Source organism: Pygoscelis adeliae, unplaced genomic scaffold, assembly GCF_000699105.1.
Source record: "Pygoscelis adeliae isolate BGI_AS28 unplaced genomic scaffold, ASM69910v1 Scaffold27, whole genome shotgun sequence".
Taxonomy (NCBI): domain Eukaryota; kingdom Metazoa; phylum Chordata; class Aves; order Sphenisciformes; family Spheniscidae; genus Pygoscelis; species Pygoscelis adeliae.
Window position 1 is genome coordinate 9,549,019 of NW_008825410.1, and position 14,976 is coordinate 9,563,994.

General features: G+C 40.6%; 1 protein-coding gene across 1 annotated transcript in view; it reads right to left on the reverse strand.

The window, feature by feature from the left end:
* Nucleotides 1–41: 41 nt before the first annotated feature.
* The window catches only part of PRTFDC1 (phosphoribosyl transferase domain containing 1), a 56,385-nt gene continuing 41,450 nt past the window's right edge, over nucleotides 42–14,976 (reverse strand). The window contains exons 6-10 of the mRNA XM_009330615.1: nucleotides 4,747–4,764; nucleotides 3,228–3,310; nucleotides 2,766–2,812; nucleotides 751–827; nucleotides 42–114 (exon numbers count right to left, since the gene is read on the reverse strand). Coding sequence (XP_009328890.1) covers nucleotides 67–114; nucleotides 751–827; nucleotides 2,766–2,812; nucleotides 3,228–3,310; nucleotides 4,747–4,764 — 273 coding nt within the window. The 3' untranslated portion in view covers nucleotides 42–66. The remainder of the gene's footprint in view (nucleotides 115–750; nucleotides 828–2,765; nucleotides 2,813–3,227; nucleotides 3,311–4,746; nucleotides 4,765–14,976) is intronic.

The window sequence follows — 14,976 nt, forward strand, 5'->3', positions numbered from 1 at the left end:
TGAGGGAGTGTAGTCAAATTTCTGCTTCACCGAGCTTACGAATCTTCAGGTGAGGATGTGACTGCTTCAGACTCTGTATTTTGCTTTGCCATGATCATTGATAACACATATGTGCTGAAAAAAAAACACCACTGATTGCAACAGCATAGTTGATTACATTATTAATTATTAATGAATTGTTCAGAAATACTTCTGCTTGACCAATCCAGTGATCTTGTAATTACCCCTCCCTTTCCAGAGACCTGGAACGGAATTCTGATTTCACTTTCTAGCTACAGCAAGTTTCCCCACTTGCAATTCCCAGCTTTGAGGTCCACCCCTGGGAGTACCACAGGAAGCAAAGGCAAGGCTCGCCCCTTTCGTCCATCATTATCTCGCTGAGAACAGGGGCAGGCAACATAGCGGTGAAAGTCCAAACCTGTCTGCACTGTAGCTGTGTGTCACTTTTTACTGCTGTCTCTGCACGTTCTGGGAATGGTGGACCTGCGAAGTCCTAGGCTCGCAGAAGTTGGAAGTGTAGCAGAGGTATGACTTCTGCCCTTACGGGGAAGAGATGGGAAGGAACCGTTCACAGCGCAAAGCAGTGACTGCTTTGGATTATTTGAGGTTTTGCAGGGAGTTCTACACTCACTGAAAGGATCCCAACCATGACATTAAGGCCCCAGGGAGGAGGCAAATTATGGGGTATTTGAGACACCCTGGAAAAGTAAAGCAGTGGGGTTTTTAACTATTTTTTTTAAAGAAACTTACGTTTAGATCTCTGAAGTGCTCGTTGTAGTCTAAGGCATAACCTACCACAAATAAATCTGGAATTTCAAATCCGTAATCTGTATTGAGACAAATAACAAACACCATCGATACAAGATCAGTGGCAATTATATAGCCCTTAAATTCATGTGTTGGTTGTCTGACAAGCAAACTATACATAGATGTAGTCAGTTGAGGTTATGTTACTTCTGACTCTGAGATATCAAGGTCGGCAGTAGCCCTATAACCAGTTCCCGCTCGCAGACTATTTGTGACAGGGATGTGAATAGTCGGTGGAGAGTAGGAGAGCTGTGTACAATCATGACTGGCACAACAGACACATTGTGGAAGGAAGCCAAAATCAGAGCTGAAAAATTCTGCCTACGTTTGGCAGCTCCATTGCTATACGTGTGTGATGACAACTGTCCAGTATCACACTAATGATGAAAAAAATGTACAATTTTAATTCAGAAGTAACTTTCAGAGATTTATATATTTTCTTCTGAGAACAGCAAAAACTATTTTGCATATTATGCTACCAAAACATGTCAAATGCTTCTTAAATTAAAGCCCCAACCTTATGAAGACTCATGCACATGCTTAACAAAGTAAATGCGCGCAGTGTAGCTGAACCATACAACTCACATGCTTGAAGCTAAGCATAGGCATGTGTCTTTTTGCGTGTGAAGGTCTGTGCAGTATCAGCACTATATAAAACAAGTTAGACTCCTTCCAAATTGTTCACTGAGTAGCTGGAGAAAAACACCACCTTATTGACACAAAAATAGGTCAGCATAAAAAAAATTTACAGGTATTCAAGTAAGGAATTTATTCAATTGTTAAAAATTGTGGGTAATAAGACACTTTGGAATCATAAATTTGGGTAAGTGAGGAAATGACACAGCACTGTCAGTGATTTACAGGAGAGATCTCCGATGCTTTATAAAATTCATGACAGTATGAATAAACAAGGATAAAACCTGTTTCATTTTACAAGTTATTACATAAAAATATTAAGCTACCCTTCATGAAGTAATTTGATTGTGTTTTTTATATGTTTAACATTAGTGAATCCAGTCAAATACATACTTTAACTTACTGGATTAAGTTCTAAATGTTAAAAATACCACTGTATAAAAAGTTGTACAACAAAATGCTTGGGTCACAGTTCAGATTATTGGCCTAAAACCGCAGGGCCAGGCCCAACATTGAGTAACTTTTGCTTCATTAAGTTTCCCTCTCTCCCACATCCCAAACCAAGACCCTTCATGCTGCCTCCTGGTACTCACCTGCCTACTCTCCTTCTACCCTCCTCCCCAGCTCAGCTGACCAGAGCCTTCTTCAGTAGCAAATACTGGTCGATCTCTTCTAGGTGGATCTATTCTTTTCAGTATTTAGCCACATACCTGTTATTACATCATTTATTCTAAGAAGTCTAAAATGGCAATAGCTTGGTATAGCTCCATTTATGGCTTCATCGTAGCACAGTACAAGTACCAATAATTCAGAGAGAAGTGGTGCTGGAGTGACACCAACAGAGCAGCAGGAGGAAGTTTAAAAAGCCCAATTTATCTTTTGCTTTTTGGGGGGTGGGATTTAATTATAATATCATTGTTTACCCTTTAAACAATAATACTTTTCAAAAAATAATAAAAAGTGTTATTCTGTTATAAAAATGTAAAACTTGTGAATAACTAGGTCACAACGAAAAACCTTTCAAGTTCAGATGGAATCCTGCAGCTCCTCCAAAGAGATGTGATGAGGAGGTAAAAGGAAGAAATGGACTTTCTCTTCCATATAGTTTGTCAGAGCCAGAAGATAAAATACTCACCTTTCCTGGATAAAATTAAACCCTTTCATAACTTCCCTATAAAGTTAGTACTCTGCAGAAAACAGTCCCATTGACAACTGATATTTTGCAATGCTTCTAGCAGGCCACAGAATGGTATGAAAGGCAAGTGGTAGAATAGTGGTAACTTCTTCTACTGTCATGTACAGATTTTCACAACAACACTTACAATCTGGTCTGTACCCATCAGGTCGAGATGTTCTTTTCACCAACAAACTGTAATTAAAACCAAAATAAAACCCATGTGAATCTAGATATTTACCTGAAAAACATGCATAAAAACTATTCCCTTTATCAAAAAACTTCCGAGCCATGTGAATCACTGTTCTCGTTCTGCTTCTCCTCCCGACAACGTCCTGATGGCAGGGAAGAGATGGGTGTGTTCCCCTTCAAAGTCCATCACTGCCAGTCTTGAAATGGCTGAAGGGTCACTGCCACTGCAGAACAATACAAAAGCATTTCCTCTCCTTTCCTCCACCCTCCTCTTAGTGACTCAGGCAGCTCCTCCGCAGAGCTCCCCATGCGATACTGCAGCACCGAATTAAAGCAGGATCGCGGAATGGGAACCACCAGTGGAAAATATGTTGGGCTAGACTAATTAAGTACTAAGTTTTGTGATCATTTTACTCACCTTGCCACTTTAATCATTTTTGGCTTGTATTTTTCTATATTATTAAGCAGAACCTTCATAGTCCTTCCAGTTCCAACAATATCCTTACAAAACATGAAAAATAGAATAAGTAAAAAACAAAGGAAAGCTGAAAAGAGGAAATCTGGACAATGACTGAGCAGTTCCACCTTCTTATTTTGTGGAAATGATGTATTTCTCCCAGTGTATTGTGAGCCACATCCAAAAAAGGTTATAACTGAGCTCACAGTCCTCGAGGCAAGTACTTTCTACTCATAAAATAATCAGTTAAAGGACTGTCCACTTCCTCTTGAAAATAGCTGTTTCTAGTACTTGGGATGTAACACGGGACTGGGCACTGCAAGGATGCAGGGATCAGACTTTTCATATTATGCTCAAGACAACAGTATGTCAACATCTCTCCATGTCAGGGCTAAATCTGCCCTATTTTTTGTTTTATTAGTCCAGTACAAATGAGTGTTCTCCAGAACTGCTGTACCCAACCTGATCTGAATGAGATCAGTAGATACGTGGCTGCAAAACTGACCATGACACGGAGAGCAGCTGTTGATCCTGAACTCTGTGGGTGTGGATTTTTCATCAGCAACACCTTGTCTCTGCTCCCCAGCTATCTGATAGCATTAACAAAATTTGCTGCAGATGTTTTTCATTTCTGTTACAGCAGTTAGCATTAGCAAATACGGAGCTCCTAGCAGCTATTCAGGTAACCAGCCATCTCCGTGGCTGATGACTTTTTTCCCTCCTTTGCTAAGAAAAGACATTCCAAGATTTATACATTTCCTTCATTACACTGTCCAGCTTACTTCCCACACAAGCAGGCTGGGCCTGAAATGCCAGTCAGATCCTGACGTGCTCTCTAACCATTCCAGTTGCTTTTCCAACATTTTAAAAGAGAATCACCTACAATAATTAAGAGAGAATTTGCAGCACCAATGAGGTGACACATTCTTTTCCTCTACAACTGAACACTGCTGATTTACATCAGCAACATATCTGTGATGGGCTCTCCCCAGGGGACGCTGCAGGATGCAGTGCTAAGGAGCAGGAGTCAGGGGACTTGAGAGAATGACTGACGTTCTCAACCAGCCTGTGAACAACCCTGAAGTTGTAAAGCATGTGCAGGGCTATGCTGCTATTTCAAAATCAGGCAACTGAGAAGTGCAGGGCATCATTGCAGTTGATTCATTGTCCTCCAAGGAACAGAACAACTTGCAGAACAGGAGTTGATGAAACCATGGAAAGAACAAATCAAATGACGCAGAAAGAAAGACTCCTGGGTATCACACGGCAGAGTACCAATTAGAGCGGCAGCAATGTAGTTCGATCCCTCACGCAACTGCAAAAAGACTGAGAGGCCATTAAGCAAATCAACCCCTCTCCTCTTCACCACCTCCCAGCTAAAGACCCGTAAACACAGACGGGTTTTAGAAACTGAACACACAATCACAACCTGACTATGTGACTTTATCTAAGTATAATATGACATAAGCACCCGACTTACCTCCACAATTAGAACATTCTGAAAGAAACAAACAAAAAGGAATACAATTACACAATATTCACAAACTGAAAGAAACAAATGTTTGAAAAAGTGAAATGAAGATAGATAGGTCCATGTGCATACGTACAACACGGTAGGACATAAGGAGTTTCCCGTTTCATTTTTGTGCCCTGAAAAAGAGCCAGCCATAAGAGCAAGGCCGGCAGTCAGGGGCTACGACTTTATGCAGCTCTGTCTGGATTGTGCAAGAACGGATGTAGCTTCAGAAAATAAAATTAGATGGAAAAAATCCAAATGGGATGAGCTTCACGTCATTCCAGTGTGTCTAGCCGTGTACTACAGTGTACCCTATAGTTCACTAAAATATTATTTCCAATGTTAATATGAGACTACAGCAATAATATTCTTACTCTGAAATAAATGCTCTCCCCCCCCACCCCGCCCCCCAGAAACCTCACAGTAAAGGATTACAGGCCAAGTTGTACCACCCATTCTCATACTGTGAAGTACCCTCTTTTTCTTCAAATACTGCTTCTGAAATCAGTAGCATTACTGGAAGAGGAGTAGTCCAATCAAGAGCAGTGATGTCAAGCCTTATGACAGCATGAGCACACAGGCTGATCTTTTTGCTGAAATGGTTCATCACTGTTTCAGGAATCACAATATCTAAGTTGACTTCTGTTCTTCTATTAAGAGCAATAATAAGAAGTAATGTCCTTATTAGGAGAAATAAAAATCTATTTATTAGTGGGCATTATCATATGCATGTTCAGAAGGATGGACTCTTACAATCTTGCATTAAGATCTACTTTCTGAGGTGAAACCTGCAATAGCAAGAGGAAAGTAATTTCACAAATACCTATATCTATCTATCTAGCTAGCTATACATCTTACACGCATGCGCACACTGTATGTCCCGCAAAACCCTGAGACAGATAGTTTCATACCCATGCGGTATTCACCAGACTAGCTTATATTCCATTTCCTTTCTATCAATCAGGCTTGTTGGCTTTGCTGCATACATAACGTGGAGACTGTCTAACTTCCTTTTCCATCACAGAATCCCAAGGTTGAAAGTTACAAGAAAGACTCAAAACACCATGGAGAAGGAGTGTGTGAAGGGAGTGTGCTCATAAACAGCACATCTTTGACAGTTTCATTAACTGATATGTAAATCTCTTTTTAATCTTCAAAACAAAAATTATGAATGTAGATTATCCATATTTATATTCATACTGCAGTTCCTCCTAACAACCACAGTGCTTGGTAGGGAGACATAGCATGCTTCATGCATCAACCACTGCAGAAACATGTTACCACACACTGTATTATACCTGGATGCTTCTGAAATGGCAAAACACTTGGTAAAGGTGTGGAGGGAACTCCCGGTAGTAGTTCAGCAGATGTCAGCAATGGAGATATCACTCAAGAAAGCCACTAATTTAGACTGAGCTCCAGTGGAATGTGTATTAATCTTGGAGGGTGTCTCCTTTTTGGTGTTTTCATAACAGGTTTCACTGGTGGTTATCCTGCTTGGCACTCCTGACTTTCAACCTCTCAGCTGCTGACACAACCAACTCTGGATTTGAAAGATCTAGTCCTGTGGAGGTGAAAAGTCAGGCCTCTTAACAACAAAAGTCCAAAGACGCCCTGCCTCTAGAAATTTCTTCCTTCAAGAAAGAATGGAAGTATGTCAGTCCTCTATATAAGATGAAGAAACCAAAACCATGTTCAGGAGAAGCTTATGACAGGTGTGCAGGGACACATTTTCTTGAAGGAAGCCATTTGGATCCAAAAAGGGTTTGGCTCTCATCTGGCTTCCTGGATGCAGTCATAACTAGGAAAAACACTTCCAAAGACTAGCCCAGGACAGCTGGGTCTGAGGCATAAGCAAATCACTTGATTCAGTCAGTGGACGCCTGAAGATTATATGCAGGAGTAATGGTTTAACCATCCTCCAGGGAACTTGCAATATACGTAAATATTTACATGTGTGTATACACACACACACACACACATATATATGATACAGGGAGAGAGCAGAAGAGGTGACAAGGAAAGAACCTCACCAGAGCTAAAGACGGAAATGAACTCCTTTGGTACCAGCAAACAGTCCAGGATAACTGTGAGTGGCACCTGGTAAGAGAGGCTGACCTGACACCAGCCTGACATCCTGACGCATTCTGTCAGTTTTGTGCATCTCTTGCTGCTCTTCATACTGTTGACAAGAACGTTCCTCCCAAAGGAAAAGCACAGATCTTCTAGAGACAAGACCTATCCAGCAGCTATGGCATGAGGTGGGACATACCAAAACTGACATGGCAGAGGGCTGCAAAGTCCTGCATTAGCAGACTGTGTCAAGGGTGCAGCAAAGGCTGGTTGCTCCCTGAGTGAAGGGTAGCCATGAGCTGAGTGCAATAACACAGCTGGCAGTGCAGGGGCCTCGCCAGCCAGGGCTCAGCCCCACAGTGCCCCAGCGAGGCGAGCGGGCAGACCTGAGACTTGTTCAACCAGGAGTGCATATCATCAGGTGAGTTCATGGTGACGAGGCATATCTGAGGTCAAGCTGGGATGTCAATCCACAGGTTGGGATCAGGTCCAGTGAGAGTAACCATGATCAGACACAGCCCACTGATCTCCAGGCAGGTCCGCAGTGACGAGACAGGTCAGAGGTTAAACTGGGAAGTCAGTCTGTGAGTTAGGGTCTGGATCTGTAGTAACATGGAGGCATGGCTGTACCGAGCTGAAGATCGGTAGCCATACAGCATAGCTCAGGCATGGCCTAAAAGCCTAGGGTTGAGCTGAACTGAGGCTCCTGTGCCCACAGGTGTGGGTAGGGGCCCCAAGTGACACATGTCATGGCCAGCAAGGCCTATTGGTGCACACAGGGCCGTGACAGATTGAGAGGAAAGCATAGTCCTGGGACATTTTGGTGATAAACAAATATGTTTCTTTGCTACCACAGCTGCTTCAGCTATCCTATCATGAGCAGCAATAGGGATTCTCTTGCTTACTCGCAAGTGGAAATCATAAAATTAGACAGAATGAGGGGACAGCAGCCTCCCTGGCCATGGAATCAGGATTAAACCAATAGGGAGGAGCAGACCTTACTGACTAACTTGTAATTATAGATACTGTATACTATATAATATATACTATAATATATATAATAATATTTATACTATATACTATATAATAATAATAGATATTAATAGAAAATGGGGCTGAGGAAACCATGAAAGGTCATCAAGACCATTCTGTTGGCCCGAAGAATCAGCGTAAAACTATCCCTCACAGATATCTGATTTACCTGTTCTTGAACATGATGAGGACTTCAGAACTTCCCCAGGCAATGTGTCTCAGTGCCTCATTATCTAAGAGCAAAAATACAGTTAGAAAACTTCTGTTGCTATTTGACCTGAACTTGTTTTGCAGTGGAGACAGAAAAAGCTTTGTTTTCCTCTCTTTTTAACTTCTATATTTGAAGACAGATGTATTTCCTCAGTTTCCTCTTCTTCAGATTAAACAACCCCTATTTATTCAACATTTTCTCACAAGTTACATTTTCTAGCTTTCTGATCATTCTTTTGTTCTCTTCTGGAACCTGTCCGGTTGGCCAGAATCCTTCTCCAGTTGTGATGCCCCAAACCAGAGAGAAGCCTTTTCCAGTGTCGAGAAGAATAAAAGAACCACTTCGTATGCTTTACAAATAATCCTCCTTTCTATGTATTCCAGTACAACAGATACATCTTTTATAAAGGTACATTGTTGTCTCCTGTGCAACTTGTGATCCACCGATCGTCTCCAGTTCAGAACTGTTGCTTAGTCAGTCCTTCCTCAGTTGCGTTTATGCAAAAGATTACTTCTATATAAACACAAAAGTTAGTATTCATCTTTATTGTCATTACATGTCATTCTTTGAACCAAATTCTTTAAATAATTTCTTAAGATCATAATACTATCTTGTAGTATTTTCCCAGGTAGTATCATTAGCATTAAATGCTAGTTCCATCTTTTAAATCATGAATTAAATATTGCATAGTCCCTGGAGAACGTGCTTTAATGCATCCAGTCTGACTGAAGCATAATTAACCGTTTCTTGAGAACAGCTTTCCAACCAGTTATATATCCGTCGAATAGAAATTTAATCTTGTCTACATTTCGTTATCACAAATGACTCATATGAATGAAAGAAGACTAACGTGGATCCAGACATGCCTGAAGGGTTTGTCTGGCCACAGGAGTGATAGTCACCTCTGCATGACTTCAGCTGAAGTGTAAGATCTCATATTTATTGACTAACTTGAGAAGGAAGATATTGGTGGACCCTGAAATTGTCTGACCAGCATTCTGTTATTCTTGCCTCTTCTCCTCAGAGTCAAGGCGTCCAACAGTTGTAAATGATATGCATTGGGAGATTTGGTCCTCTGAAAGTCTCTTTAATCAGGCAGATGTCTAGGTCAGGAAACACAGATTCTGTTTTGTATTACGCACATTCTCGTTATTTCCAACACATTGATGAGGATTTTCTGTGCTATGGAGAAATCCTGTATGTAAGGACTTCGTAGTTGAAAAGCCACTATGAAATATTTAGATACGAAAACTTTTTGTATATATAAACAAGCAGGCATCCTGATCGTTGAAAATGACACATTAATCCCTGTTTTGATTAGGCAGGCTTACTGTGACTAAAGTCATCACACTTAACTTTTGCTTATGACTGAAGGCATTCAAAATGGTTTGCCGTCCTCTGGTACCAGAAACCATCTCCTACAAAACGACATGATATGCTGGGAAACTATCCCCTACCTTTCTCCTGTTGAAGCGGGCTACTGATAGAAGGGTTCCCGAAAAGGGATGGCAAAGCAGAGTAGTAGAAGAACAAACTGCCAAGAAATGTTTTGATATACAGTATCCAAGACTAGATAGTGGTGACGTGTAACTAAAACTGGTTGAAATAGATTAGCTTATCCTTGAGCAGATGGATAGAAGATAAAAGAAGAATGCAATGGATACAACAAATTGGTACATTATCAGTAATGTCACCATCGTCCTAAATGCACAGCTGGCTGCATCCAGCATATCTTGTGAAAGGTCACAGTTACATGAAAGACCTTATTCAGCCTCACCATGAAATCCACCTGTGATCTGGTGCGCAAGAGACTGGTGAAACTCATCAGCTTGTGGTGCTACAGCAGTAACTGGTAGCTGGACAAATGATAGGAAGCAAAAGGACGCTGAAGAAAAGATCTTTTTTCAAGTGTGTGTTTGAAGCTCCTGTACCACATAGATCAAGACTGTTTTGTCCTTTCAGATATATGTGAGGCAATTGCAGAGGAGGAAACCACATGAAAAGAAACGTAATCCAGCCTTCTGGCATGCATTTGATATTTTCTGTCTATTTTTGGAGCTTGGAGAACAGGAAATAGGAATATTTACTGACATGTTGGCTAGACTGAAGATGGCTTAATTTCTGAGTAGAGCCATCTTCACCAGTACGATCTGTGAAGTACATCCAGAAATCTAATAATGGTGCTAATGTATCTTACAGTGAGACACAGAGAACAGTCAGTTTTTTAAAATATGACCTGGAAAGATTTCTTATATAGTCCAAATAAAGAAGGGGCAGTGGCTCAACTCTCAGAGATTGAAACACCTTTCTACTGGGTCGTTGCAAGTGAATCAGCAGCTTTCATTGCTGATGGATCAGAGGGATGGTTGGGAGCTGATAGATCTGGATGACTGTGATTCATCCTGTGTTTACAGCTGTTTCTACCGGGTAGCTGGCAGGAAGTAGGCTGGTGCAATATAGAATCATAGAATATCTCAAGTTGGAAGGGACCCATAAGGATCATCAAGTCCAACTCCCTGCTCCTCGCAGGTCTACCTGAAACTAAACCATGTGACTAAGAGTGTTGTCCAGATGCTCCTTGAACTCTGACAGGCTTGGTGCCATGACTACTCCCCTGGGGAGACTGTTCCAGTGACCAACCACCCTCTCAGTGAAGAAACTTTTCCTAATGTCCAATCTGATGCAGCTTCATTCCATTTCCTCATGTCTTATCGCTGGTCACCAGAGGGAGGAGATCAGCACCTCCCCCTCCGCTGCCCCCCTTGAGGAAGTTGTAGACTGCGATGAGGGCACCCCTCAGCCTTCTCTTCTCCAAGCTGAACAAAGCGAGTGGCCTCAGCCACTCCTCTTAAGTCTTGCCCTCGAGACCTTTCACCATCTTGGTCGCCCTCCTCTGGACACACTCTAATAGTTTGATGTCCTTCTTATATTGAGGCACCCAAAACTGCACACAGTATGCACAAGTGCAGTGTAGAGTGGGACGATCACTTCCCTTGACAGGCTAGCTATGCTGTGCTTGATGCACCCCAGGACACGGTTGGCCCTTTTGGCTGCCAGGCCACACTGTTGACTCATATTCAACTTGCCATCAACCCAAACCCCCAGATGTCTTTCCACGGGGCTGCTTTCCAGCCTCTCATCCCCCAATTTGTATGTATAGCCAGGACTACCCTGTCCCAGCTGGAAAATCCAGCACTTGCTCTTGTTAAATTTCATACGGTTGGTGATTGCCCAGCCCTCTAGCCTATCCAGATCTCTCCGTAAGGCCTCTCTACCCTCAAGGGAGTCCACAGCTCCTCCTGGTTTAGTGTCATCGTCAAACTTACTTAACGTACATTTGATTCCTGCGTGCAGATCGTTTATAAAAACATTAAAGAGCACTGACCCTAAAATTGTACTCTAACTGTGTTTTTAAATGCAAAGGGGTGCTGTGAAGTTTAAAATTCTCCAGTTTTGAGTGATCAGGGTGCACACAACTTGTGACTCTGCACATGGACATTTGCACTGAGCAGAAATAATATTTGTGGTGTGAACTGGATCTACACAAAAATAAAATTGTGCTCTCATATCCTTTTTTAGACAGTAGTAGAAATGGCTCATAGCAGCATGTCTTGGGACATCTGGAAAAAGCAGGAGGTTTTTGACAATATTATAACTTTGTAAAATGAAGAAGAAATAATTTCTAATCCCTGCATTCCATGTGAATTTGTCTCTCATGTTAAAGAGACACATTTTCACTTTTATAATAAATTTCAATGTATCTGTGAATTTTAAAATTTTTAATAATGGACGGGAAACCTGCAAAAATCGAAAATCTGTAGTTTACTGCTTTTCAAAGCCATATGAGCTTATACATGGTAAGAAAGTAGGTTGTTATTATAATACATGTAAGAAAAATCCTGACTTGTAATAAGCTGAAAAATGCTCCGGCACTGAGTCAATACATTTCTATTGTTTACCTTCTCACAGGTCAGTAATAAATGGAACAAATGTCAGCTAACAAGACCAAACAGAGTAATGAGATCATGTATGCCTCCTGCCTGACAGTAGTAAGTGCTATTTTTCACCTTCCTGGAAAAGAATAGCAATTTTTTCTAGATTTTGATTTTATGTTCCATTTAGAAGACTGATTTAAAAGGAAAAGTTGCTATAAAATAGCAGTGCTTTGAAATTAGCACTGAATAAGAGTTTGAGGGAAAGGCTGTCTTTGAATTCCCAAAAAATGTGAAATTTTAACAAGGTAAAATGCTAAGTCGCAAATTTAGAAAGGGGGAGTATTTCCTGGAAAGCAGAAACTCTACTTAAGTAATCAAATAAACAACCATACTTAATGCAATACTACAGCTAAGAGGACAAACACAGCCCTTGCATGTGTAGCAAGAAAATCAGGTAGGTACACAAAGAGGGTATTTTCTCCTTAAATGTTTCAGCGTAAAATCAGTACAATAACATGCACACACATTTAAAAAAAAAGCTGTTAAAAAAAAACCAGAAAGAACTTAAGACTGAGAAAAGAAGAATTATCTGAGACCTGGAAAAAACACCTTACAGTGAAGTAAAGTTTGTAGCAGGAAGTAATAGCTTTCATTTAATTAACAGCCCAGTTCCCAGTGGGAGAACATTTTTCAGAAAAGAACTTTGACCTTTCAGCCCACAACCTCAAAGAGACCACAAAATACCTTCAATAGCTGAGCCTGGGAACAGAAATTCAGAACTGCTGTATGCACTAGAAATCATGGACTCAATAAAATACTGGCTTTACGGCACATTACAGTCTTCCACTGCAGCTGACCTCCAACTCATTTATCAGTGTTCCACAGCTGGTAATTTGCTCTCTTATTTTAGCTCAGAGGAATTCTTAACATTTTTATCTGCCCCTTTGGTCATAGGGCAGGTGATCATGTAGGGCAATCACTTTTTTCTCCCAAATCGTCTGATAACCACATTAGGTTAAAATTAAGAGTTTCTCCCAGTCTGTACTTAGCTTGAAGTTTGCTGATTCTGTTCAGACCAACAGAAGGATCTGCGTGCTTGAAATTTTGTTTCTTCCAGCTATATCAATTGCCTAGTAGTAATTTCCTGTTATTAATTCTGCCTTCAAACCTTGTCTCATTTACATCCTACAGTATGCCAGTCCTTTACAGAAGGCTCCCAATGTATTAGTTTATCTAAAAGAACCTTAAGTAGTGACTGGATGATAGGCAAATATGCAACCATACGGCAATATAAATTTGATAACGACAAGCTGCTCAATCTAGTAGGCAAAGGTACTAAAAAAGGCAATAGCGAAAGGCAAAAAGCTATCCAAATTCAGAAGAGAAAATTAGGTTCACCATTTTAGCAGTGATGACAGTTGACTGTTGGTAAAACATCTCTGAAGTATGGAGGCTTCTCCATCAATCTTTAAATCAAAATAGTTGGTAGCTCAAAACAGAAACTGGAGGCACAGTGAAGAAATTATCATTTGGGACCCTTCAGTCTAATTACCCAGAAGTTCAGACAAGAATATAATGGTGCTTTAGGACCTGAAAATGTAGGAATCTCTAAACAAAGCCCTGTTTGTGATAAGGCCAAATAACTGTACTGAAAAAAAAAAGAAAAAGAAAATGAATCTTAATGTGGCAAGATTTGCAGAAATTTTTAAGGAAGCAATTCAAAAAGGCAGATTTACCTAAGCCTTGTAAAGCTTATTGAAGGTAAGCAGGTAGCAAGCTTAAAAGAAAGAACAACTTTTTCACATGCTACTTAAATATGAAACTCCCTGCTATAGGATCTTGTGGGACTAGAGGCATAACTGGAATTACAAAGAGATGACACAGACATGGGTAACAGTTCTAGAGCTGGATGTATTCAAAATGATGGCCCAGATGTAACTTGGATTTTGGACGTCCCTGTTCTTGCTGTGTTTCACATATCCCTTCCCTAATAAAATTCCAGTTGTCTGCTGCTGAAGACATGATACAAGCCTAGACAGACCTTTCATCCTATTTAGTATGGTGGTAATGGTGGTCTTACAAGTGGAGAAAATACATGGAAATTGGGAACGATGGAAATACTCTTATCTTCAAATCCCTGCTGGTGTCCTGAGTTCCTTCCTCTCTCCTTCTTGGACAGAACTATTCTTAAACTATTTGAGAATACATGTAACATATTGTTAGTTATACCAGCCTATAAAGTATGCATGAATACACAGTTGCTGGAAAAGGTGAGTTCTTTTATACATCCAGTTCCACAGATGAAGGCATATTCATAAAAAATACAAAAGACTAAAAAAAAAGATACAGCAGATACAGCCCCCTTTTACCTATCTCTATTTCTTTTTTTTTGGGGGGGAGGTGGAAGGCTACAAAATAGTGTATTTTCATTCCCTTTAGTTCGATTTCCATTCAGAAGTCTGCATTTTCAGTTAGATTATTTCTAAAGACACCTTCTTTTCATGTGTACTCCATATCATCAGAAATACGTGAACTGATAATGTGATTCTTCAAACTGAATTGTTAACGGATTATCAGCTTACTCACCACACCTGCAGCACTTGCTTTCTTAGCACTGTATTTGGGGAACCTCAGGTACTACTGGTTAAACAAGACATTTTATGACAACTGACTTAGGCTTGAAGAAGCAGTGCCATCAGGCTGAAGAATCATCAGCAAACTAAGGTTAAACAATAATGCATCGAGTTTCAGTGAAGAGGTCCAAAGGAAGTTACAAGGACTGCTGTTAGAAGTGAAATCATTTTACGGTATGCACAGGAATGAAATCCACATACACTAACGCTTCATCAAGATGTTAGAAAATAATGTGAAAGACTTTTGAGAAATTGGACATCTAAGTAGGAGCTTTCTACAGGGTTCTAGAAAAGATCATGAACATCCGAT